This window comes from Colias philodice, chromosome 24, assembly GCF_061535455.1.
Source record: "Colias philodice isolate Cphi_HAF_F1 chromosome 24, ilColPhil1 Martin Lab GWU primary, whole genome shotgun sequence".
NCBI classification, from domain to species: domain Eukaryota; kingdom Metazoa; phylum Arthropoda; class Insecta; order Lepidoptera; family Pieridae; genus Colias; species Colias philodice.
Genome location: NC_143109.1, coordinates 6888040 through 6908051, shown reverse-complemented (window position 1 = coordinate 6908051; position 20012 = coordinate 6888040). Strand labels below are relative to the sequence as shown.

The following is a 20012-nucleotide window of genomic DNA, read 5'->3' as shown; positions in this document are numbered from 1 at the left end:
ATCTATACACGAAGGTGTTAATTAGGATTTGAACTCACGACTGCTACCATGTATTTACGCACGGCGGTTAAAAATAAACCCTCTCACCGTGTATTAGAATTCCAAATTGAATGCAGCAATGCGAGATGACAGATAGGTAAATGTGGCTATTAGAGGACCGCGTGGTTTAAAATTGGCATGCATTGAAAGGGTTGGAGTTTCGAGCTTGCAATTAAGACGTTTCGTCGTTACAGTTCGGATGTTTTTTATTTGATAGCTATATGAATAGATCCGGACTGCGAACTGTTTCTTGTTTACGTCTAGTTATAGGTAGTAGGACAGTACCATATTTCCCATAACGAAGAATTCTTTATAAATTGTATCTAGCTGCGAAATTGCCATAGCTTGTAATTTAAAACTGGAACACAGTAGCGTTTCCAAATAAAAATCTTGCATCTAACTATGAAGAACAATATTTTTTTTAAACTTAGAAGAAATATAACAAAGACATTTAAGATTCTAAAATTTTACTCAAACTTAATTTAAACCAATCACTTAAACCCTATTCCATAGCAACCCGTCAATCTTCGACTATAATATAAACAATATTTAGGTCTCAAGAATAATCTTAGGTATTACATTACTGCACTTATCATTAACAAGTAAGCGTCTGATAACGAAGCTCATGTTTAAAAGGGGTTTCATTGGTCACCTTTACCATTAAATTGTTGGTGCATTCAGCTCAGATGTCATTTCATATTCTAGTCTATATTACTTCATAGAATTCATGAAAATGAGATTGATTATTTTATAACAATTAGGTAGATCGTTTTTACAAACTAAAGGTAATGAATGTTTTGCATTAAGTATTTATCGTTTGTCCTACTAAATATTCTATTTTAAAAATAGTTCCTTGTGTTCGAGGTTTCGCGTTTTTATACATTTAGTAATAATTATATCTCTTTATGATCACCGTTGAAGCCACAATGTTTCCGTTGTATATAATAATCGCTTTATTAAACGAAAATTAATTCATTTAAAGATTTTATGTGCAAAAAAATACAGCATAATTATATTTATAAGCTCATCAACTATAGCCATCTATAATTGGTAGTTTCATGAAAAATACTATTCATTAACACTTTTAAACATCTTACATGAATTGTTAAATTTCAGAGGATAACAACTATATTATTTCTCTGTTCTTCTGATTTCTTTCCCATAGAACTCTCATAGTTTCCTTTTCTGAATTTCCCGCCCATAGTAGGTAGGTGGGTTCTAACTTCTAACAAGGAACACTTACCTCGTAAAGTATTAGCCCCATACAGGGGATGGTCGTACGGCACTGGTCGGTAGGCGGGGTGGAGTGCAGCCAGATAGCTCAGCTCGCTAGTGGCCCCAGCGGCTGCTGCTGCCGCTGCTGCTAACCTGCAAGAAGATGGATTGAGTATTGAAGTAGTAGGGTATAAGCATAAGGTATTTGTATGAAGGTATAAAAGTGGTAGGAAGGTGTAAGCATGTCGCGGAAGAATTCTAACAAATACCCGCGGCCCCATCATTAAAGCGGCTCGACGGAACACAGTGGGGTTTTAGTCGGTAAGAATCCGACATAACCCACGGCTCCTTCCCCGGGGGCCGTGGGTATCTTTGGAAGATATCCCCACTACTAAAAAAAAAAAAAGGAGGGTATAAGCATAAGGTAATTGTATGAAGGTATAAAAGTGGTAGGAAGGTATGCATAAGGCATAATTAAACTTAAGGTTCTGTAGTTGTGTGAAGGTATTAAGTAGGAAAATGTAAGCGTGAATTAAAGTCTAGATTTACTAGAGAAGGCTGTCTGATGTATATTTTGCTATGTAGGTATTATAGTTTGTTTTGGGTACTGTAAAGTGGTGTACGGAATTTTTATAGGTGTATTTATTTTTCTACGTTGATAGCAGTCATTTATTTATAATAATTGATCAAAAAGATACGGTATTATAAAATCATATTTTTTATTTAAAAATGTATAATGCCTAAACTCTATAGAACTCTAGTTTTAACTTTGACAAGAAAAAAAACAGTCTATATAGATCAGACAATCAGATTCAGATCTTATCTTAAATCTTGTTCCTCTTAAAATGTCTTGCATCCTAAATAAAGACAATTGAACAAAAACCTAATCATTTAAGAGCGTAGACGCACTATGCGGGTAGCCGCATTGCGGGTAGCCGTCCGGCTGACCGCAAGCACAATTATGTACGTAATATTCATTTCTATGCGCACTGTGCGGTCTGCGGTTACGTACATAATTGTGCTTGCGGTCAGCCGGACGGCTACCCGCAATGCGGCTACCCGCATAGTGCGTATACGCTCTAACCCTTCGAAGCTGCTCCGTATTAATAAATATGTCTTTCTCAATGACGTCATAAAATTTTATGACTTAGCAAAAATTGATTCCGCGAACTAATTGTAAATCAGTTGTTAATCTAAAAACAATTGATTACGCATTGTATTACAATTAAGTTAGCGATGGATTGGTTCGGATATTTTTTAGTGAGTGTTTGGCTTGGCTTGATTGAAGATAAAGATTCTTATCGACTGAATGACATCATGGTTAGGGACAAAGGGATATTTTATTTAGAGGCGAGGTGAAAAGTAATATCGGAATAAGATATGGCTCTTGACTTATTTTGTAATTTATATATTATGTATGTATCCTGCACTAAAGTTAAATCTTTTTTATGATGTTTAGTGAGAGAAAAGAACGATAAATTATATACATACTTATTTAGATTTGCCAATTTGAAACTAACAAAATACAATATGCAAAGTTTTGCTGCAATGCTATGATTTTATTAATACAACGACCAAAATTTAAAGAAAGCTCTTAAGTCTGCATAATTAATGTACAAAAAAATAAAACAAGTCAAGAGTCTCAAAGTCAATAACTACACCCGTGGCTACTTCACAAAGCCGACGCAGGTGGCACAAAAACAGTCACAAAAAACCAACACTTAATTCTCATCAATATTCACCGTAATTGAAGACGCAAATAAAATTAAAACGTAAAAGCATTCCACCATTGCGGCCAGTAATAAAATTATTACGCGAATCAACTCCATAACGTAATAATGCGGCCCAGAAAATTGTGTGTTCATCTCGGAATAAAGAAATTATCCAACTCGAGACTCAGTCGAACAAAGACGTAGCTTTGGGATCATGAAAAAACAACAAAAATTATGTCTGCCAACAAAATAAAGGAGTGCAGGCCGCGCGCCTTAGCGCTGCGTGACGTCTTCATGTCACCCGTCCCGCTCTCGCGCGTCACACGTCGCTACAAGCCGGCGGGTGTGAGCGAGACGGGAAACAAGGATTCCTAACAGGAAGAAAGTTTTGGAACAAGTTCTACAGATTTCGCACAGACTAAATATTGAAAGGGTCGTTCTGTCGAATTATTATTCATTCAATATTGAGTGTTGACAGCTAGTGAAGGGTTAACGCACTTGTTATTGAACGTGTTAACGAATTTAATGTTTTGATTGATCAGTTTGTTCGAGCGATGTACCTGCAGTTCTAGGTAAAAAGATACTTTTATGTGTGACAAGTGACAACCCTAAAATAAAGGGTCATGTATGGGATTAGTATTATGTATTCTATGTAAAAAAAGATTTTTGCTATATTTTTACTAGCCAGACATTATATTTTACGATCACAAGTAATATTTTTGAAATATGAATAAATAGTGCTTGGGTTCTATTATTTTCAACCTAATTTTCTTGATATAAGCGGAAATTAAACATAATTAAATCATCAACCTTTATATTCCTTATCACATAATCTTGTTAAAGTATAACATTATTATATTACAAGGCAATTTAAATTTGTTATTAACTGAAGATATTTCTCATTACAATAATTACAAGTTACTTAATTATTGTTATGAGCTGGAGATTATAATTTATAAAACCAGTTTTGAATACAAGCATTTCATAGAAAAATGGTTAGGATTTTATAGCTTTTTGTAGGATATTTTCGAATTATAAAAGCTACTAACTGCTATCCATAGCTAAAATAAAAAGCCTACGTTTATTCATGTCCTTTTCAAAGGAAATGAACTTTATGAAAGTTTTATTTCTACACGTGAGGCAAATTAAATACATATAAATGTAGGTTTGTCTGCTGAGCATTTCGGCTAATATCGAAAACTCCTAAGTCGCTATTGAGCAACAGACAGATAGTTAGCAATATAATAATCATGTATTTATACTAATTATTATAATACAGGAATTAAAACGACACTTATTCAGACAGAACCGCAGGCATCAATTAGTGCAATGTATACCTATGTAGACTGTACCTAATGACTTAAATCACAAATTTTTTCATACTACTTTGCTGTAAGGTAAGCTAATACCTATCCACTACCTGATTTTTTATAACTTTATTACGTTTATTGAAAGATCAAATTTAAGATAATAAATATAATAAAATTGTAATATAATATTCGGACAGTGTGTAATCAAGTGATAAAATGATAGTGCACATTATATAATCCTAATTTGTGCAACTAGTTTGAACAGTCTGGGTTTCATTGTCTATAGGTACCTATTTTTTTTTCATCCCAAAATGAAATAAAAACCGGCCAAGTGCGAGTCGGGCTCGCGCACAAAGGGTTCCGTAGCAGCAAATATAATAAATTACAGTTAAATCAACCTATCTCAAAAACTATAAGAGATACTTTGATCAAACCAAAAATCGTTGAAAGAGTTAATTAGCATGCATCACCTCTATTTTTTTTAGAATTTTATACCCCGTAGTTATAAAAATAGAGGGGGGGGGACATACTTTTTACGACTTTGAGAGCTGATATCTCAAAAACCGTTCACTTTAAGAAAAATGTTTTTTAGAAAACTTTATATCATTTTAAAAGACCTTTCCATTGATACCCCACACGGGTATGTACATCGAAAAAAAAAATTTCATCCCTCAGTTACATGTATGGGGGGCCCCACCCCCAATTCTTTTTTTTACTATTTAGTGTCATATTTTTGTAGCGGTTCATACAACACATATTCCCATCAAATTTCATCACTGTAGTACTTATAGTTTCCGAGTAAATCGGCTGTGACAGACGGACAGACGGACAGACGGACAGACGGACATGACGAAACTATAAGGGTTCCGTTTTTGCCATTTTGGCTACGGAACCCTAAAAAGCTCTTGCTAAATAACTTTATACTTCTACTAGCTTACCGCCCGCGGCTTCGCCCGCTTTGTCTAAAACCTAATAAATTATATCCTAAAACCTTCCTCTTGAATCACTCTATCTATTAAAAAACCGCATCAAAATCCGTTGCGTAGTTTTAAAGATTTAAGCATACAAAGGGACATAGGGACAGAGAAAGCGACTTTGTTTTATATTATACTATGAAGTGATAGTTTAACGGTACATATTTACTTTATTGCCCTGAATAAATTACAAATTGAGACTTAATCTAGGATACATTGTAACAAACGGCGGCCTTATCGCTAAATAGCGATTTCTTCCAGACAACCGGTTGTATAGAGAAATTAAGTCAAGTATTTACTAAATACATAAAGACTAAACTTAGTTGAAAAAAGCATTTGACCTTATTAAAACACAAAATTCCGAAATAAACCATACCAACCACAAAAAAATTAACCAAAAATCAAGGCAACCCATAATCACATAATAATTTATACTTATTCCAAGTTTCAAATAAAGGTGTTAACTACGAAATTTTATGTCTCTATAATATCTTCACGCTTCGTTTCTCGCCAAGGATTAGTTCAATAATTTTGTCCGACTCAACAAAGAATAAGGCAAGATTTATTATGTTCTTAAGATGGCGGCCATTAAGCATTTATAAGCTTTAAAATTGCGAAATATTTTAGAGATAAATCTGTTTTATTAATTGGAATATATTTATAAATTCGGTGAAATATCTTGTACGGTTTTTAGCATTTAAGGAAGATCAAAAAGGTAAGTTATAACATGTACCTATTGATTTTCGTAAATTATATGTTTTCTATTTTCCTATAGTAATTGTTCAAGGCACGTCGTAAAATACAATACTGCTATAATCTGAAATTTAAACAAAAAAAAACGTATTTTTCAAAGAACCGTAACACTTTTTATATAGTTAATGATTAAACCTTGCCCTTTCATGCACATATGTATATGAATATAAAAAGCTAGATTCTAATTACTCTGTTTAACCAAGCGCAAAAAGGGAGGTTTTGTGTCAACCAATTGCAGGCGTTATATGAGGAAAGTTATGTCAGTGAAATGAAATGTGAGGTCGAGTGGGCGTGTTAATTGCTCTATATAATTACAGTTGCAACTAGTTGTATTAACTGCTCTATATTATGTATGTATATTGTATATGGCTTTTAATAGGCATTTAACAAGTAAATAAGTAGACCTTTTATGAATGTATGAATATGGTGTTTTTTGCAATTGTTAATATAAATGTAGAAAAATTCTGAAAGGCTGTGGAGTGTTGTTCATTATATTTGAGTTTTTATTCGCATTTGAACGTTTTTATTTTTAACGTAGACACAGTTATAACTACCTCCATGTCGCTTTGCTCTGGTGTTACAGCGACGTATTATCTAAGTTTTAATCTATTGCTACGTTAAAGTTTATCCAAATCCGTTCTGGCATTCTGCCGGCAAAATTCTGGTGTGCCATATGTCCATATCTTATATATAAAAATGAATCGCAAAATGTGTTGGTAAGCGCATAACTCGAGAACGGCTGAACCGATTTCGATAATTCTTTTTTTATTATATTCCTTGAAGTACGAGGATGGTTCTTATGTAGAGAAAACGTAAATATGTACCACGGGCGAAGCCGGGGCGGACCGCTAGTTATTGATAAAAATAACGATCATATTTTATAATGTCAATGGAAGGAATGAAGGATATTATAATATTAAGAAAATAAATAGGTATGACACGTCTGTATGCAAAACTATTTTTTTACTCAGAATTTAAAATACCAAATATTAAATGTACAGGGTGATTCAGCAACCTCCATTTAATTCGCCACAAATAATTAATAACACGCAACCAAACCGTAAATGCGATAAATACAGCGTGTCCCAAATCCTAACTAATAAATGCAATAAGACCTAAAATTAATATATTTGTTTTAAAAATACACAGTGACCTCATCGAAGTTAAACTAATGGGTACCTCCGATTGCGCCCCGTCGCGCCGACAACGACTTTTTGACATTTTATTTTTCAATATGCCAAAATGACAGCTCAATTAAAATAAATGAAATGAAATGTGAATCACCCTGTAGTGTGAAGGTACCGAGAAGCCAGCGGGTGCGGGGTGACCAGCATTGTCTTGTTTTGGGGACAATGTCGTGAATTATCCAAAATCCCAAAACTGCCTAGGGTGCCCACCCTAGGCAGTTTTGGGATTTTGAAAGTTTAAGTGGAAGAATGTTTAATAGTTCAGTCTTAAATAAGTAAAATGTCTTTGTCTCTTGGTTTTTAGACACGTGTTATTTTCAATGGTGTTAAATTTAAAAACAAGCAAGATTAAAAACTAAATAATAATCGAAAATCCTTGAAAAAAAATAAATCTCTTTGCTACATATACTATGTACATACTTACATAGGAATATAATAATAACATCTCGATATACCACATGTTTATGGAAAATTCAGTGATATTTTATATTTACTTTATTTATTAAATATAACACATTAAAAAAACATAGAACAACATACAAAAAAATTGTGCAACAATATATTATCTGTGGCCCAAATGTTTACAAAGTAATTAAGATAATGTTCTGGAGCAAAGATCGCGTCAGTCTGACCTCAGTTAGTTTGTTTCAATTATTTTGTTACAGTAGAAATAGTTTTTATAGCTGTACACATGAAGATATTTTCATAGTAAAAAACTAATTAAAGTTTCAAAACTATGTATAAGCACAGATTAGATAGGTCCTAGGTGTAAGTAATGTTACGACACATTTATCATTGAAAAAAAATTGCACCAGCATAAGACTTGGTAACCAATTAAGTTCGAAATTTAGTTTTATATCATTCAAATGCTTTATAAATATGTATATATTTTTGAAGTACTTATAGAAAACTTCGATCACGAGGCCAGTTTCGAACCCGCGTCTTTCGCCAATGTATAGCGAATAAATCATATCTATTTGAATATTTTGTAATCTTTGCTTTTAGCTACAAAGTTAAAATTAATAGATAACAATTAACGCATATCACATATGTGAATATGAAGAAAAACAACATTCCAAAAAAAAAAATTAATGAAAGACTTTCTTTGAATGATATTATCTGTGCCTAGTTACATGAATGAATATTAACTTAAAATTCTAGTTCATATTACATATATCGCAATAATATTCTAGACTGATAACGCTATCATGTTTATACTTAAATAGCGAATCTGATTTACGACCAATTAAAACTATTTTGCGAGTCATTTTAGATGACGTACATGCACTTTCGTTGATTGACTGCTTTCTAACATTTATATTATTATCAATAAGGATAAAGTTAATTTAAATGTATGTATGTCTGTGTCTTATCTTACAGCTTACTAATATCGCATAACATAAAATGGATGTTCCGTTGTGAAGTTTTTTCTACGGAGATAGAATGTAATATAATCAAAATTCTGGTTTTTGAAGTTCCTTCGAAACGGCTTGACCGATTATAATGAAATTTTGTGTGCATTTCTGGATTTCAAGAATCTGAGAATCGAACAACATCTATTTTTCATACCTAAGTGATAAGAGAATGGCATAACAACGATTGCCGGGACAGCTATTACAAAAAAGCTACAGCGGGCAGGAGGACAGGAGGTAGAAGGGACAGCTAGTACCTATATAAAATTACAAATAGACGTACACACAAAAAAACACGTGCACCGAATTATGCAATGCACTTTTACGATAAGATCCAACTACCCATAAACCGCGGCTTGTACTAAAAATAATAGATTTACGACTCACATAGACACGTGTCGAAATTATTTAAAATTTACGAGAGTGACACAATTACAATGTATTTTTTATGATGGTTTATCATCGTTACAATTACGCAATTCGAGGGTATTTTTATAACAGATTTTTATGGATCTGCCGCGTTGTTTTTAGATTAGTGTGTAATATTAAATGTTGGTCATGAAATAAATTAATACAACACATAAAAACTCGAATAAAAACAACTCCATTTTATACGTGCACGTGCGTTACCAAATTCTTTAGAAAGAAATGAAATTAATGTTTGGGAAATTGTATGGAAAACATGAAAATACGCGCAAAAACTAGAAAAAATAAATTAACAAAATGTTCGATGAATAAAGTAAAAGGCGAAAAGTGACCCAGCATCATAATCATTTTGTGATTAAGCTCTTTAAATAAAGATTTAAAAAAAAGCTCAGCATTTGCTGACCAGTCACTGATTATCAGCTTATCACTGAACTCATGAAATATGAGTTATTATTAACCAAGTCAACAACATTCAACAAGTTGATTAAAGAAAAACGTTCAGAAAATCAGAAGTCAATAAACCAGAACAGATTATGAACGTAAATAATTCCGGAGATTTTTTAATGCATATGAAGGGAAAATAAACAGTGACCAGTTATGTAAACAATTACCGAACGGTAATATACAGTCTAAATATACATTGGGATAACTTTGAAATCTCCTTTATATAGTAAAAAGAAAAGCAGTGGCTCAGTGGACTATAAGTTGGACTATGACGAAACCGTGGAGATAATCTTGCAAAAATCTTTTAGTATGTCTTAGTTTATCTGTTCATTGTTGCCTTAGCATTGCTTGTTTTGGTGAAAAGGAAAAACAGCATCATTTAAATTTTCAGATATTGGAAAAATTGCGAAATGTGACACAGGAGTAAGTTTTCTTTCTAAGTTTCATTTTGAACTATAATAATCAATAGTGTGGTCTGTAGGTACAATATTTCTATATCATCCTTCAAAAATCAGTAGTATCAATTCTTTGCTTTTTTAACCAGCTTTTATCTCTCTCTTCTCTTATATTTCTCTTACCCTCACTATTTGCTTCAATAAAAATAACAACGTTTATCACTAACCTTATTTAAAAAAAAAAATACGCAAGACATTTTTAATCTGTAATCAACCATAGACTAACTAAACCACTGAACCTCTGGTCAAAGATAGAGCTATAAAAGGCAGACCATAAACTGTAGAATATCGTTGAAACGCGTTGACGCGTGTGTATACAAATACAAACACACACACTTCCGGTGGGGTCGTCGCACTGCCACGTGAAATACTATGAGTAGGTAATTATATTTCATTTACACTAATATTAAGATAAATATGTATTTTTGTCTGTAAAATATAAACGCTCTATCAATTTTAATAACGATTTTACCATTTTATAAAGGTACATTACCTATATATTACTGGGTAAATAGTATTATATAGGTAAGCTATGTTTTTATATAAGGCTAAAAGGCGAAGGCGCGGGCGCGGCAAACAGCTAGTCTAGTAGCTAGATAACATTATAAAATGGAGATATTTGATTGTTTGTGATTCTGTGCTTTCGATTTCATACCAGTGTTCATTATAGTCAGGAAAAGCAAATGGTTTCGTAACAAATAGATGTGATAGCTATTTAAATTGTCATGATAATTTTTAAAGTTTCTAGGCATAACAACGCAAGAGGCTATGAAAGCTACGCAACTGAAAACTTTTTTATAAAAAAATATGTTTGACTAAACAATTTGTCCAGCTCCAGAAATAATATACAATATTCATAAAATATTACATATTATTTTTCCAATAAGTAACAAACATAGAACCTACACCCTCATCCCAATAACTAACTACTGCACTAGTCTAACATCTTACGTAATTATAAATGGCGGAAGTATTAAGACCTAAAACATATCTGAACAGCAAATAGTTATAAATCAAAAGCCTATTCATTTTGGTCTTGTTTTCATACAACGAGCCACTGTTTAAACATTAATTATTAAGTAATCAATATTACTTGGGCTATCTTCACTTGACCCGTGATAGACTACATTCATTTATACGCTTTAATATCTATATAAAACTAGCGGTCCGCCCCGGCTTCGCCCGTGGTACATATACATGTTTTCTCTACGTAAGAACCATCCTGGTACTTCAAGGAATATAATAAAAAAAGAATTATCGAAATCGGTCCACCCGTTCTGGAGTTATGCGCTTACCAACACATTTTGCGATTCATTTTTATATTATAGATGGTATTGATATATGTACTAATAATATAAAGCTGAAGAGTTTGTTTGTTTGAACGCGTTAATCTTAGGAACTACCGGACTGATTTCAAAAATAAATAAATAAATAAAAATTCTTTCAATGTAGGATTTTAACGTGATTCCTGAGTGCCAGGCAGAAGCTATATTATATGTAAAACTATTTCCATATTATATTTCATAGTTTTGCATCTATGTATTGATTTCGAATAAGGATGCAGATTTGTCGAATGTTTTCAATATACATGGCAACTATAATATCACAAACATACCTACCTATTTAAATTAGTTGTTTTGCTAAACATTGAATCCAAGATAATAATATAATATCTGACGTTCGGATTCTCTAATCTGTAGTACGAATTTTTATAAGGTATTTTCCTAATAACCCAATGAAACGATATGCCCTAACCATCTGTTAAAGTCTTACCATCAGATCTTTTCTACCCAACTATCACAAACACATACACAAGTTCATTGCCATCCAATTTAACATCTACTAGATGTCAAAGCATCCATTACTTGAGAACAAATAGCTTATAATTCTACAATGAGTCAACGGCCATATTAACCTTTGGTCCTGTATGCAAACAGTGCACTTGGTGACGTCACAGTTCAATAAGTTCTCTGTTTATTCTGTATAATAGATTATTTTGTAATAATATGTATTAGCAGAAGAAATCAGTTGTATAAGTCTTGATGGAAGAGTCATTTGATACGAATTTTAAGTTTTGGCTAGCTGTGTATAACTATAATATCTATACTGGCTGTGCTCCGCGGTTTTAGGCGATCCTTACGCTGCCCCGCATCACGCTGCATGTTGCATGTCGAAGCACCTACGCGCGTTCCTGCGGGAGTGCAGATCTGCATCATCGTGCGGGTTTTTTGCGCACTCACGCGCGTAGGTGCGTTTGTAGATTCACGCACGGCGGCTCTCATTTATTCGCCGTTCTCTGTGGTGGTCGTACAATACTGAGCATCACGACGCGCGGCACTGCGGGATTCGGTGTGCCATACCTTGCGTCTCGCCCCGCACCTACGCGCGGGGATGCATGTTTCTCCGCGTGTATGCGCGTGATCCGCATGTACGCGCGTGGTACATTTTCAGTGTGTTGGACTGTGCGTGTTTTCTATACAAACGGAGATACTTACAAGTAACGTTAAACACGCAGTCACGCAACATGCAGCGTGGTGCGTGGCAGTGTGATAATCGCCTTACCCGCGTCGCTCCACTTCTGTTGGTTTATGCGTGATATATAGCCTTCCTCGATAAATGGGCTACACAACACGAACGAACGAAATAATTTTTCAAATCAAACCAGTCTTGAGATTAGCGCGTTCAAACAAACAAACAAACTCTTAATAAATAATAATATAAGTATATAGCTTTATAATATTAGTATAGATTTGGTTCAAATGCTGTGCAGTTTGCATTTTACATAAAACTACAAAACATGTTGAATTATATTGTGTTCTTATAAGTATTGATTGTATTACTGCAATAATCATCACACATCCGTTAACACCACACACACTTACTAAATTCTGATTGTCATATACATACAACCGAACCCAAATGACAAAACACATGATCTTCAATAACACCCTGATCACCACAGATTAAAAATATCACAGCAATACCGGCGCATGAAAATAAACAAGAAGATCTATTCTCCATGCACATGGCACAAACTTTTAAGGCCGATAAAATTTCAATTAGACTCCGTAAACAGTTTTAAATTTCCCTGTTTTTGAGCTGTGTTTACGTATATTTATATGTATAGAAGTTATAAAACGTCCGAATGAGTCGTAAAAAGGCCTGTTCGAGCGCTAGGGCGATTTTTATTGAAACTGGGTTTAACGACCGTCTTGGCCCTTGGTTTTGACCTTTATCTGTAACAATTCTAACTTCTTCATCAGCGGGACATGTTTAACAGAGATTTTAACTATTGTTACACTGACTGTGTCGAATCTGGGAAGGGTAATGTTTTACGACATTAGAACGGCGTCAAAATTGTGTTGCACTTTTCCCCGTTTTCTTTGCTATGACGGGCAAGTGGCATTCAAATGTAGTAAATTTTTTATAAAACACATTTTATTGTTTATTAGCGAGATTGTTTGACTACCTGTAATTGACCTCATTCCTATTTATTTATGGCAATCCCATCAAATGCAAATTTAATAGTTTAATATGTCACCAACTACAGATGATTTATCATATCTCTTCCTCTATCATAAAAATAATCGTTACAAAAATAATTTATTACCCAATCCACGGCCCAAATATTTTATCATCTCCAATTTTTATATCACTATAAAATATCACCTGATCGGAATGAAATTGTATTTTTACGATAACGTTGTAAAACTTCCTTAAAAAGAGAGAATGAATTTTAATATTTCCCCTTTTTTGTTTATTTCTTTATCGAGTTAATAAAATTTTCGTTTATTGAAATTTGCACGCGATTGCGTGTTGATTTGACAATGTAATCGTTGCATGAAATTATAAGAAATTAAATAAAATACTTTTTATCTACTGGATTATAAATTATAATTAAATACTTAATTCTCGGTAGTGCTACCAGTAGGTATTACTATCCCATAGTGTGCCTATGTAGCCTTGGTGTTTAATAATCAAAATTATATTTTTGCTAGTTCTAACGCTGTTAATTTTCACGAAAAAGCTTTACGACGAGGGTTAAAAATTTTTAGGTACTTAATTCGGTAAATTACCTATGTATAAGTATATCTATTTAATTTAAAATATATACACGGTAGTGGTATCCGAACATCTGAACCGATATGTTATTAGATCAATAGGTTTCCAATATTAATTGAATGAAAATTATTCTACCCACACATTATTTCTCCCAATTATAACAAAACAAACAAACATCCATAATAATAAAACTATAACCGAAACTTCCGAAATAAATCGTTTGATTCTATTTATATCGCTATTTCCTACTTCGTTAGTTCATCAACATTCAACATCACGTGTAAAACTAACCCTTGACACTGTGCCTTGATTCTAATGGACTGTAAGTTATAAGCGGTTGCGACTTAAACGACAATAATAAATTTTAAGTCAGCTAAAAATATAAGATCAAGCACGTATTACTCAGTTTTATAAATCTAATTTTGATTTATATTAATTAATACCTCCTAGTGTACTAGTAGTAGTGTTGATATATAACAGACAATAGTATTGTGTTCTGCACGGCATTCATTGCACGGCATTAGCAGTCCATCTCAAGTTTACAAGGACGATAAAGACCCATGGAGGGTTGTCGCGTAAAAACTACAGGACAGTTCTTTGGCATATTATGTAGTTAGATATAAGTTACATATTATGTAAATTTATTGACATTATTTTAAAAGAGCAACTATGGAGTTCTTGCCGATTCTTCTCCATAGATACTGCTTTCCGAATCGGTGGTAAATGTTAAAAATACTATGTAATGACGATTCGAAAGTGCTACTAAATAGTAGTCTAATTGAATAAATGAATGTTTGAGTTTGAGTTTGAGTTTGAATTAAATGTTTAACGCTTTACTCTATTATTCAATAATTAACTCTAATAACCTAACCTAACAATTTGCTTTGTTTGTATATTCTAATCTCAATTTATTATTATACAGTAAAAAAAATCTACCTAACATGCGTTGAAATTTGTTTTTCGTATCCTCTCATTTAAATCTCATAATTCTACAACTTAAATATAAATATGAGCATAATCGGAATTCATTTTTATGTAGTTCAGTTCTTAAGTTAATTATTATTTATACCGCTAACCGCTTCAGCCTATAAATCGCACCACAAGTCCCTTGTCTCTGTAAACACGCGGCAGGTGCCAAGCTTCAACTTTGATAACGTATAACGTTTCAGAGCTTTTGTAGTGTTTAGAATCACTGAGAAATTTCATTAACAAGGAATACGTCAGTTATTTTGAATGTTTTGTCTTTTTTTAACAAAGTAACACTGTCACATACAAGTTATTTAATTAATATCTGCCGAGTACTACTGCAAGGAAAAGTCCTAATCTACTTATTTTAATGCCCATAATATTATTAAGCTGAAGAGTTTGTTTGTTTGTTTGCTTGAATGTGAATGAATCTCAGGAATCACGGGGCCGATTAGAAAAAATATTTCACTTTTAGATATTCCGTACCTAGTTATCGTTAGTAGTTATCGAGCGAGGCTATATCTATAATAGGTGCGGAGCAATGCGAGTAAAACCGCGGGGCACAGCTAGTTAACTAATAACTGCACCATACACCACCATTTGCTGAACAAAAAGCAATAAAACTCTGCGTAATACGCGTTTTATTACTGAAATCAAATCTCCTCAGTAATCATGGGAGGCTGAGTGCACATGAAAAAAGCTCACGCAACGTCGCGTGACAAGCCAGTAGCAGTTTAATTAGCACTATAAAAGTTTTGTTGGCAAATATTTTTATTTGATACATTATTTGTGTTGGGTTTTGACAGAATTACGATCCTTATTGTGTATTTAAAGGTATGTTTAGGGTATTGTCAATAAACATATATATTTATCACTACATAGTATAAAACAAAGTCGCTTTCGCCTTTCTCTGTCCCTATGTACCTATGCTTAAATCTTTAAAACTACGCAACGGATTTTGATAAGGTTTTATTTAATAGATAGAGTGATTCAAGAGGAAGGTTTTAGAATATAATTTATTATGTGTAGACAAAGCGGGCAAAGCCGCGGGCGGAAAGCTATAGTATATTTATAAGGTTCGATATCTAGTTTAAAATGCGTTGTGAGGATGTGTGTGTGTGTGTGTATGGTGTGTGTGTTTGTTACTCTTTCACGCAAACTCTACTGAACCGATTACAGTGAAATTTAGCACACATATAGATTATAGAGGGTAACTTGGATTAACACATAGGATAGGTTTTATCCCGGAAATCCCACGGGAACGGGAACTATGCGGGTTTTCCTTTGAAAACGCGGGCGAAGCCGCGGGCGGAAATCTAGTAATTGATATTTTAAAATAGACGTAAACACTAAATACACATTAGTTATGCAAATAACTTAACTGAAATTAATCTCTTTATACAAATGAATATTCAATAATCATAAATTATCGCGGTAATTACCGAACTGTATATTGCCATTGTTTTAAATTTTACTGCGGTCACATTTGTTGTAAATAAAACGGAATTTAAGCACGCAATGTGACAATGAACGGGCTTTAGGGTTCCATATTTTATTAAAACTAACTCTTTAAACCGTTCCTAGTAATTTTATAAACTTACTTATAAAACGTGAGAGTTTGATTATTTCTTATTAACCGAAAAAATAATTAAGCTTAGGTAAACTGCCGAGTTTTGATTAAGTTAAATGTTTATATCCGTAGTACTTAAATAAAATTTAATAGTTACTGTTAAAACAACAATCAAATTTGAAATAATCCACCCTCAATTATCAACAAAAGATTATTCTGCTTAACGATGTGAGTACATTATAGAGGCAATGAATTCAAAAATTCAGATTAAAAAACTATGTCACTGCGTTTAAATATTTTCTAAAATATACAGAACCCACAGCGATAATAAATATCGTGCTCACTGAAGTTTTATCAAATGTTTTAATACGACACGCGGTTTGCGCGGGAACAATCGCGCGTAAAAATGGCGACCGATTTATTGCAACTCGATTAATGTTGCATTTGTGCCCTTTACTTGTGCTGGCTTGTTCTGCGGTTTTGCTGTTTTTTCAAGTGCACCTAATACATCTTTTATACGACTTGGTGTAAGGGCCGGGACAGACGCGTTTTAACTTTTAAAAGTGGCATTCTTTAGTGATAGCACTTTTAAGTAAGATTAATAATGGTAAAATTGTATACAACTGAATACCTACATAACCCTAAATATAACGCTAATATTACCACCGATAATATAATATACTAGCGTCCGCCCACGACTTTGTTCGTGCATCCCCGTTTTTCCCCGTTCCCGCAAGAATTTCGGGAAATCCTTTCTTAGCGGATGCCTACGTCCTAACATCTACCTGCATGCCAAATTTCAGCCCGATACGTCCAGTGGTTTGGGCTGTGGGTTGATAGATCATTATATCAGTCACCTTTGAGTTTTATATATATATATATATACATATATATATATATAGATTACTATACTAATAAGTAATTACTGAACTTAACTGTACCATTCAAATAACTAATTTCCTATACTCTATATCTATTATAATTATTACTATCGATGAGAAACTCAATTAAAGAGTATATACCACGTTATTTAGTTTGCAAGGTTTATCCTCAAGCCATTTTTCATAAACCTAAACACTACTAGAAAAAACACATAACGCAAGATTATTTACTAGACACATGCACAGACAACTGACCACAGGCCTTCACCATAAAATCTTCCAATATCTATCAAGCCATACCCCAATCTATTAATAGAGGAGTTATGACAATAGTGCTCTGTCCAGGATGCCAGGAAGCTCCAATTTACGACCGGATCCCGTTTATGGCCCGATTGACCGTCTAAATGATTTTTTTGTTCGGTTCAGAATTAGGCAGGCACTGCTTGAATGAAATAGCTGTTGTTGTAGTTGACAACAGTTTGTGGTTATTGTAATAGATGGAAATAGGCTTACAATTATTTTGAACGGGATTTCTTGGAGTGGTTAAGGTAAGTATTATTTCTAGCGATATAAGTGGAGATCGAGCATTCAAAAAAGGATGCCTCTACCAAATGGTAGTGGTATTTTATGAATTTTTCTTATGTTCGAAAAATGTTCGTTACTAAGATTTACGACCTAATCAAGATTTTGTGAAGTTGTCACAAATATTTATAGTTACTGGCATGCTTATTAATTTAGTATGCCCACAACTGTGGACACACCTTGCACGAGATAAAGGGCTGATTCTACTAGCTTTGCAATAATATCATTCGCTTTCCTATCAAAGGACTCCACAATAACAAAATGGCTTCCAAAACTCAAAACTAACCAACAATTAGTTACTCCACATCCTCAAACCAGACCAATAAATCAAAAGGAAACGTCGAGTTCTCGCAATTTTTGCCTTTCCAAGAATAATAATTGAACTGACGTACGAGAAAAGCCGTAAACATCGACTATTCGTGCTGCAGTTAAGATAGAATTCGCGACTAACGTATCTGGAGAAATATTAACAGATATCCAAGTATAGTGATGGTAGAAAAGTTGCATTATGATAACGGAATATGTGCGAGTCATTTGAATCTGGGATTCTTTTTTCAAATTTATATTATGTTATAATTTATAATATTTGATGCATCTATATTTTCCTATTCTTTACCTGAGTAAACAAACACCAAAAATAATAAGTTCGCAGAACATTTATTACCAATCAAAACAATAATCATGTCAGTTCGATGAAATCTACAACACCATAAAAAGGTATACCTACCCATAAGGCATAAACAATTGGAAACACAACACTTATCTATCACTATTCACTAGTTTTAATTGAGCCGTTCCGTCTTTCGCTTATGAATTGTCAAAGCCTGTTTTGTACGTAGGCCATAAACAGCTACCACATGTCCTCACAATAACCTGAAGGGCCATTCTTTGGCCCGCATCCCGCAAATTACTCGAAACAATGCGCCGTGTGTGGCACATTGTACTTCAAGTGTCGACAATTAGATGGTACATCTTCATCGGTGTTCGGTTACCATGTGAAAGATAAGAGGAAAGCTCGTCACTACATACAACAAAGTCCTCTGATATGTCTAGCTCTGTATGTACGCGATAAACTCAAAAACTAGAGCACCAATTTTGATTCTGTTTTCACAAATGGATAGCGTGGTTCTTGGGGAAAGTTTTAGTAGGTATCTATATGATTTGTAAAGTAGATTACAAGAGCGAAGCCATGGGCGGAAGGCTATGTATAATACTTATATGGACGATAGAAAAGCATGGAATGTTTTTCAAAGATTGCAAGTCCCTTGATGATACAGACAATTCTGATTATTAAAGATTGATCGAAATAAATCGAACTATCTTTTTTCGTGCCTAACGCCTCTATTGTCAATTTTATTAACTTCATTCTTATTAACAACTTCGTTTTTTCACCTTTCATTTCTCACATTACATAAGATTAACCCAAACATGTCACAGATAAGCTGTACTTGGAATCGATCCGAGCTATAACAATATAAATTCTATACGCTTTATAATATCAAGTATTAAAACGATTTGATCCCTAACTGTTAATACGGATAACTCCCAACCCGTTCTTATTTCACACGGTGAGATTTTATTATAAATATTACTGGATGTCTATTATTTATGTAAACAACTTATTCAACGTCATATAATATTTTAAACATCTATAAATTGGGCTTAACTTGATAAATATTTTACCTATGACGGTAGATGTGGTAGATGCGTATCTATGATGTTTTTAGGGTTCTTTTTAAAGCCTCTAAGAGAAAGTTGTATTATTTGTGTGTGTATTTATCAAAAATATCATTTGATACCGATGGATTTGTTTATTATTCAAGGAAATTCTAATTCGTTTTATTTCTACTTTCTTAGAATAATTAAGACATCGATAAAACTAATTTATAAATTCCAATTATTTGTAATCTACATACAAAAGAACCCGCCTTGCATACCCGACTCTTACTTGACCAGATTATCAAATTCTTGCTATCTTACAGAATTATTATTCAATTATAAGCTTTAACGTCTAATATCTATAA

The 20012-nt window shown here is 33.3% G+C and overlaps 1 protein-coding gene across 3 annotated transcripts in view; it reads right to left on the bottom strand.

Moving 5' to 3' along the window:
- Window positions 1-20012, bottom strand: part of ci (transcriptional activator cubitus interruptus) — a 107133-nt gene that overhangs the window by 41241 nt on the left and 45880 nt on the right. For all 3 annotated transcript variants that reach the window (XM_089710324.1, XM_089710326.1, XM_089710327.1), the window contains one exon: window positions 1283-1407. In XM_089710324.1, the coding sequence (XP_089566450.1) occupies window positions 1283-1407 (125 nt within the window). The remainder of the gene's footprint in view (window positions 1-1282; window positions 1408-20012) is intronic.